The sequence below is a fragment of the Corvus hawaiiensis genome, chromosome 2 (genome assembly GCF_020740725.1).
Source record: "Corvus hawaiiensis isolate bCorHaw1 chromosome 2, bCorHaw1.pri.cur, whole genome shotgun sequence".
In the NCBI taxonomy this organism is placed as follows: Eukaryota; Metazoa; Chordata; class Aves; order Passeriformes; family Corvidae; genus Corvus; species Corvus hawaiiensis.
Genome location: NC_063214.1, coordinates 98,739,147 through 98,747,588, shown reverse-complemented (window position 1 = coordinate 98,747,588; position 8,442 = coordinate 98,739,147). Strand labels below are relative to the sequence as shown.

The 8,442-nt window shown below is 41.4% G+C and overlaps 1 protein-coding gene across 4 annotated transcripts in view; it reads right to left on the bottom strand.

The window, feature by feature from the left end:
* Positions 1 to 612: 612 nt before the first annotated feature.
* The window catches only part of IRS2 (insulin receptor substrate 2), a 31,294-nt gene continuing 23,464 nt past the window's right edge, over positions 613 to 8,442 (bottom strand). For all 4 annotated transcript variants that reach the window (XR_007208169.1, XR_007208166.1, XR_007208168.1 and 1 more), the window contains one exon: positions 613 to 3,026. Coding sequence is in view for 1 of the 4 variants with exons in the window: in XM_048328346.1 (XP_048184303.1) it covers positions 3,022 to 3,026 (5 nt within the window). In the remaining 3 variants the exon portion in view is untranslated. The remainder of the gene's footprint in view (positions 3,027 to 8,442) is intronic.

Sequence of the window (8,442 nt, the reverse complement as noted above, 5' to 3'; positions counted from 1 at the left end):
CTGTTGTTGTCCCCTGCTCCTCATCACCACTTTCCCTGACATGAGCCCATGACCCCCATACATCACTTTCCTGGATGCAAGGAAAAGTGAAAAAGGGTCTACTGTCAGGTGTAAGAGACATTCCTGCTGACCAAATCAGGCTACAGCGACCTTGTGGTGTCTCTGACTGCAGGCCACGGTCCCTGCATGCAAACCAGCAGCAGGACATAACTACAAATAGCATTAGGTTCCCACTCACCTTGTACCAGTGTAAGAGACTATACAGCTTCTATAGGGCAAGTCTGTTCTCACTAAATAGGCTGCCAGAAGGACTCCCATAGTCTTCCACTCACTTTTAAAACTGGAATTAAAAATTAAGATGATTTCTGCTCCTACTTATTTCCTCAAATACACAAACTTCACTTTATAAAACCAATAGTTTTATCCTTAAACAAGACTTAAAATTATTTCATGATGTTTGAGGAGTTAAAAGGAAAGCAAGTACGTGCAGTGCAGTAACATTTGTTCACAGAAAGCATGTTTCCATTCAAAAGAGAGAATAAACTGATTTTATGTAAACAGCCAGAAAAATCCACTTCACCCCTAGAGAAAATAGGCACACAAATGCTTTACTCCTTTCATAAATAACGTATTTTATTGCATATGGCTATTAAGGAGAGCATCCATAATCAATACAGACTAAATACAATACACTACTCTAGTTCCATTTATTCTGGTCTCCAGCAGCATCACATTTATCTTTATATACAGCGTGTACATTGGAAGACACAGCAAGATAAGTTAAGTCTCTTGTCATATCACAATAGCAAGAAATATATTTAACATCTTGATATCCAGAAACAATACGTACCCAAAAAGAAAACACTGCTTAATAACTGTTAAGGTTATATAGCAAAAAATATTTTAAATTTAAGGTAAGTCAGGCAAAATGTACAAAGACCCAATATACATTGTGAAGTTTTAGCAAACATAACATTTATACATTTTGGTTCCATTCTGTAAACTAAATTAAGAATGTAAGTATTGCATATGCCTTTGTGAAATATACAGGATAGAGAATAATTGATTATTTAGTCAAGTTTGGTTTTGATTTTTAAGTTGCTCTATGCTGTTTAGCCATTTGTTTTAGTGGCATAATTTCTTAATTGATACAGAGGGATTCTTCAAAATAGAGACATTCAAAACATTGAATTCAGCAGGTACCACACTCAGTGCTGGCGGGGGCAGGAGGGGGTCAGACAGAAAATGCCAAAGGTATGCGGGTTTTTTAGTTCCAGACTTGAACAAGCAGCATTTCAGAATGTCTTAGAACCATTTATAGCATTAGTATTAGAGAAAAACTCAATCAGATCAGATATTTAAATTGATTTTAGATCCAATATTGTATTAGCCTATGCATTGCTGTGATTTAAGATCCAAAAAACTACACTGAAAAATAAAGTGTGCCATGAAGTAGGGAAGGAATTAGTTTACATTCATCTTTGTCTTGTAATACAATCCTCAGTTCTAAAAATTCAGCATGTAAGCAGGAAGACTGCATTGCCATTCATTGTATTTTTAAGACATTGACTCTTGTCTTCCTCAGAAAAAAAAAAAAACCCCAAAAGAAGATGATGCATTGTTAACAGTGAAGTACAGGTTCCACCAAGCACAATGATTTAAAAAAAGAAAGAAAAGAAAAAAGTCTCACATAACTCATAACTTAGTAATACTTACATGTCTATCAGAGCAGGCACTGGCGGGGTACCCTTAAAATGTACACAAACACTTCAATCAAAGGAGAAGCAAGGTGGCATGACATTCTGCTAGTCTGGTGCAACAGTTGTATGTGACTTTCGTGACAGTAGCTGCCACACCACTCAGATTTTCAGGCCACTGGAAATGTGATGCACAGTTAGCCTTGAAAAGAACTCAGGATAAGTGACTGCAATGGTTCTTCTTCCCTGTAATAGTGCCTGCAGCTACAATGGTGCTTTCCTGGTAAAAGGCAAATATCAGGACTTTATAGATGGCAAGATAATACTGTGTTAACATAGCTCTTGAATCTGCCCGATACCCATTATCATCCCTGCATTCCTAGCATGCCTATGTGGATTTTTTTGGTTACAAGAAATGCAGCTAAGAACAGTTAGCTGACAAAAGTGAGCTTGTAAATAGAAGAAAAGGCTTTTGCAATCTGAAGTACCTACATAAACACCTACATAGAGAGGATTAAACAAGTGTGTCAAAGGTACAGAGATACCCCTAATATAGATTGATGTTTTTAACTTACGTTGCTTCAGTTACACATTTTATACTTTTTAACTACTCTGAATCCTCTGTCTAAGTCTGATTCACAGAGTTTCATCCCATTTTAGACTTTTCAGTACCCTACTTCGGCTTTGTCTGAGAAGTAAACCCTGCAGCTAGTGATTCAAAACCCAGCAGCAGCAGCAGCTGTACAAGTTGCAAGTTCAGTAAGGCTGGCGACTGTTCTTGAGAGACTCAGCACAGAGATACAGGAGTTCCTGTCATACACCAACACGGCAAATCCGGCTTTACTTTGAACTGAGGTAGTACTGTCGTAGGCTTGAAATTATGCCAGTAAATACCAGATCTTGCTGCTTCAGCAGGTGTTACAGAATCCCCTAATATGCCAGAGAATAAATACAGTTTGTCTTTGAAGAAAAAGAAAATGAAGGCATCGGCCATTAATTAAAGAGGCCAGCAGAAAAGTTCCTATGGTTTAAAGAGCATCTCCAGCTTCTGTCAAAACAGCAGCAAAATGATAACAGATGCCATGGACAAGTAATGAGTTAGGCAGGTTGCTTTCCCTTCCTCCCAGATTTGTTGTACAGTTTAGCCCACAACAGTTAAGCAACTGTTAGGACCAACAATAACAACAATAAAAAGTAAACGTTAAGCAGCTTCAGTTACCAAAAACAAAAACCCAAAACCAAATAAACAAAAAGGTATATGCCGAGCAGCTTCTTTGAATGTTGTACTCTGTTGTTTGAGGTCATGATGAGAAAACTAACTCCTTCACTCTGAAAAGAAAAATGAAAGAAAGTCAATAAAAGCTGCAAAATTTTTTTCATATCTATGATACAGACAACACAAAAAATACCATAAAGAGCTTATTCAGAATGGGTTTTCACGTGGGGAAAAAAAGCAGCTGTGCAGTAATTGCTTTCATATGTGTATACACCATAAGGTATTGCAAAGGCAATAAAGGGAGTATTTCCCAATCCAACACCACTCCCTTTTTTCAGAACCTTTCAGCTAAGGCTCTTCACATCAACAAACTGCAGGACACAGAATGGGTTAGAAAACCTGACACAAAATCCCCCCCAACTCAAGTCATGACCTGTTGCAGTGGGGATCCTGCAACACGCATATATCAAACCAGGAGTCCCGTGGAAAGGAAATATATATGGACAGACAGATTCTTGATAGCTGTTTCAGAGATGTTTATTTCTCCAGCCGCACGGCCGGAGCTCTGCTGAGGAACTGTTCCAGTCACGGGACCAAGGGTCCTTCTGCCCGCGCAGGGAACACAAACCAACCAGTGGGAACGAGGCTGAGCAGGGGCAGGGAAATCCCGTGTCTGTGCCCTCAGGGCCCCTCTCCCAGGGCTACACGGCAGGGGAGGGACCCCAACACCTCACCCGTTTTATTTTAATAAAAGGAGAATGAAAACAACTGGATAAACATAACAAGAACAGTTTCAAAACAAAACAAACCACCCTCCTGAGTCTTTAAATGTCCAAACAGATTCTCTGGAACATCTTAGGGCTGACAGAAGGGAGACAGAATTCTCTGAGCATGCTTTGTGGGGAAACTGAGGCAGGAGAGGGTTTAACTTCTTCCCTCCCCCTTTTCATCCCCCACTCGGCATTGGAAAGGGATTTTTGGGGAAACAATTGGCAAAAGCGTGGTTTTGTGAGGGAAACCATGGATGAAAAAACGGATTAGGAATACACTGGGGGTAATAGGACATAGGGTAAAAGGGAAAGGTGGGATTAGGAAAGGGAGACTGTAGGGAGGGCTTACAATGGAGATATTGTCTAACATGACTACGATTTTTTGCATATATACTGCCTTTTACAGGAACACCATCAGGCCCAGTGACCTGCGATGCTTGTAACCCTTTTCTCCCTAGTACAATATTAAATTCCACCACCTCTCCATCTCCCAAGCTTGGGATGCATTTTTCAGGATTATTCTTTTTAATAGCAGTTCTATGCATGAATATGTCTTGCTGGTTGTCACACCTTGTTATAAAACCATAATTTTGCTTAACATTATACCATTTTACTATCCCTAAGATCTTAGTTACTATGATCTTTTCCTTTTTCCGAGTGGCTGCTGTTTTCTGTCTCGCTGCGTCTTTGTTCTCTCTTTCGGTCGCTCCCGTGTTGGAATTATCGGGGCTGCTCGTGCCTGCGCGCTCTTCCCGGGGTCGCGTTCGGGGCTGCGCGGGCCGGGCCGGGCCGCGCCGCTCAGTTCTCCGTGCGTCGCCTCCTCTGGTCGCAGCTTCGCTGCCGCTGTCGGGCGCTGCACCCACGTCTCGGCCGGGCCCCCGAGCGACGACTCCCCCGCGCTCCGCTCCAGCGCGCGTCTCGGCTGGGCGCGGCTCCGTTCCACCGCCATCGCCGCCAGCCGCCGCCCGCGCGCCGCCCCTCTCGGCCGGGCGTTCCCGGGGCTCGCTCCACCACGCGCTGCACGGGGCCATTCGGGCACCGCCGGGTCCCGCCGCGCCTCGCTCCGCCACCGACACTGCGGCTCGCGTGGCTCCGCCCGCGCGCGGGAACTGCCTCGCTGCTGCTCGCAGAGCGCTCGGTGCACGTGGCCTGGGCCGCACGGTCCCTGCGCCAGGCTTCCCTTCGCCAGGACACAGCTGACATTGCTCAACAGTCTCGGTAACTAAATAATATTCACGAAAATATTCTTCCATCGGCATATATTTTGACTCCAGTATTAACTGTGTCCAAACGGTTTTCCAAAAGCCCTTGGTAAGAATTAAATCCCAAGAAACATAGAAAAAGTTCTTAAACAACCATGCCAGGAAGTGTTTCAGTTCTTTTTGAGCTTGAATCAAGCTAAAATTTACAAATCGTTGTTCAAGAATCATTTTAAGTTTAAGATAAATGTCCATATGCGGCTCTGAGAGCCAAGAGTCTTCCCACGGTTCCTCCATAGTTTAGATATGGAATAGCAAAGCAAAACCAAGAAGAGGAATCCAAAGTTTCCAGGGTTTACTCACACAAATCAGTCGCTTAGGGATCGGGGATCGTTCTGCTCTCAAATCTCCACCATTTGTTGCAGTGGGGATCCTGCAACACGCATATATCAAACCAGGAGTCCCGTGGAAAGGAAATATATATGGACAGACAGATTCTTGCTAGCTGTTTCAGAGAGATGTTTATTTCTCCAGCCGCATGGCCGGGGCTCTGCCCAGGAACTGTTCCAGTCACGGGACCAAGGGTCCTTCTGCCCGCGCAGGGAACACAAACCAACCAATGGGAACGAGGCTGAGCAGGGACAGGGAAGCCCCGTGTCTGTGCCCTCAGGGCCCCTCTCCCAGGGCTACACGGCAGGGGAGGGACCCCAACAATGACCATCACAATTTTTGCATCAGTGGAAAGGAAAAGGGGTTGGAGAAAATAGGTACAAGCTTAACTCTTTCCTTTTTTGTCAGCTGGATGTTACAAAAAGCTTTCCATTTCCAGACATTAAAAACAAGTTTGAGACTACTTTGTCTTTAGGGACGAGTCTACTAAAGACATAAGCAACGTATAGAAAGAACCTTCTTTTAATTTAGTTATTTGATTTACTAAACAACTATTATTCCAGAAGTAAAAAAATGAGTAGGTATGCAAAAGGAAAGAATCTTCTCCCAACTACTGTCTACAAAGCTGCTTTAAACAGTCAATGTGAATTATGGAGTAAAATAGAAACTGATTACAATGAGGCCCATTCTATTTTAAAGAATGCAGCTGACTCCTTTAGTGTTTCTTCATTGCAAAGAATTAATGGATAGTATGTGCCTACCCCACAAAGGGACATTATTACATTGATTAACTCACAACATTAAAATGATTTGATAATGTGGCCATTAAAAATCAAAATGTAATAGTTATATAAATTTTCTTTGTTGTATGTTGCCCTCAAGTTTACAAGGTAAATGAAAATTTTACTAGATGCTGTATTACACAGGTTTTTATAAAAACTGAAGTTATTTGGAACATTTTGGGAACAAACACTGTTACTTAGAAAAGTCTATAGTTTTGACTGTATTGATACAAGAAGCCACTATTTCTCTATCTTTTAATTCCTTTGGGACCATAAAACCAAAACAAATTAAATACAAAACATGGATGTCAAAGTAAGTCCAGTGCTTATCTGTGCAAGTTTCAAATCCATGTAAGCCTCTGACAAAAATACGTGGTCTTTTCCCACAAGTTTACACAGAAACAAAGGCTGATGTATCTTGGCTTATATGTAAGACTTGCTGAATTGCTTTGAATCTCTGAGAGCTAAGGTTTACCTAAGGCATTAGTCCTGCTGGAGTCAACTGGAGCCACTACATGATCAAATACTTAGGATATTACTTGGGATTTTATTTCATTTTTTTTGAGATGAATTAATAGCTTGCCAAAAGGAAAGCACCTCATTGCCCCCACCCACTGCCAGCCATTTATTCACTGCCACGTTTCTGGTCAGAAACTAAGTCAAATCAATCCAGTCAATCTTCAGTAAACAAGTTTTCACTGTTTGTTCTGGAAGGGTATTGCAGATTAAGACCTTTAACTGGCTTATGATGTGTCCATGGGGGAGCTCCAAATCTGCCAATACCATCCCAAAGGGCTGCATAGGGGAACAATGGGGCAGGACAGACAGCTCTCAGATGGGAGCAGAAATTCCTCATTTGAGGAAGAAACACTTCACAAACCACTTTGTTCCCATTTTTGTTTAGGGAAGCAGCATAGATGCATCATGTAGGCAAACAAGTGAGTGTTCAAAGGTATGTGCTAATTCTATGTTACTGCTTTCCTCCTTCACATGGAAACCAACACGACAACTAAATTTACATTCCCCAAAGTGGCCACTTCAGAGTGAAAGCCAAATAAAGTGTTACAAAAAAAATTTTTTAAATCCTCATCTTCAGATAGGGAAACTGGTGGAAAATGCAAAGGACACAAACAAGTATGTTTCCAGAAGTATGCCAGCCTAGGGCAGACATGAGGGAAGATTATTAGCAACTGAGTAAATCTGATGCTGTTCTTACAGTACAACAGATACTGTACAGTCAGAATTAAACTGGAGGAGGTAAAGTGGCAGATGCTTCAAAGCACTTCCAAACTTAGCTTGCTTGGTTTTGTAAGTGGATGATAGGACTGTGAGCACAAGCCTAAGAGCCTACGATACAATAAACACATCATCCAAAGAGTCTATAATGATGACCTGTAACTCAAAAAACCACCCCAAACATAGTCTTCAATAATGAAACAATTTCCTCTGACTTCAATAAGCTTTGAATCACGTTTTGAATAAGCTTTGAATCAATAAAGGAAAAATAACTACTGTTACCACTTGACCCATGCAATAGCAATGTCAGCTTCAGAGGGAGCCCACTTGGAAGAAAAAAAATTTTCAAGTTCCATGCTGAAGTATAAACAAAAACTAACCAAACAAAAAAAAAAATCAATATCATGTTAATTTTTACCTCAGTGATTAGTATTTCTGTTTATTTCAAGCCTCAGGTCAACATTCTGCTCACACAGCAAGTCACACCAGCATACACCGTCTCTACCCAGGAACTCAAAATTCCTACAGGACACAAATATCTTCTTTGCTAGCTTATTCCCCATGGGCACGCACTAATCAAAATATAAAGTCCAGCATTGTCTCAATACTGAGGTTTCCTCTTGGTTTTGGGCTTTATTAAGAAAAGCATCCATGATCATTGCTGAATTTCCAAAACTACTTAAGTCATCTGATTCTGCCAGTGCTTCTTGGGGAATAAATCAGAGAATAAACACACACACAAACTGCTATGAAACAACCAAATATTCATAGACTTGCTAAATATACTGTGACGAGTATACAATGGTTAGTCAATTAAAGATCTACTCTGCTAATTAATTTTCAAAGTCAGTAAGCAGCAAATACAATTTTTTTTAAATTTCTAAAAATAATTCTCATCTGCTAACAAGCACGCAGGCAGAAACAGTTATTCATGTGGTTCGTGGCAAAACACATTGCTAGTTATTCATAATCAGTAAATTTATTCCACTGGCAGTGTGACTGCCAGAGTACAGCAGGCATTGGACACAGCACCGCCAGCTCTGCTACAGGCTTCTGCCCTGACTCCAGGCAAATCACTCAGTGGCTTTATCCCTTTGTTTCTCCTCCACATGCCGTCTGCCAAATTGATTAAGGCTGTGATTCTGCTAACTA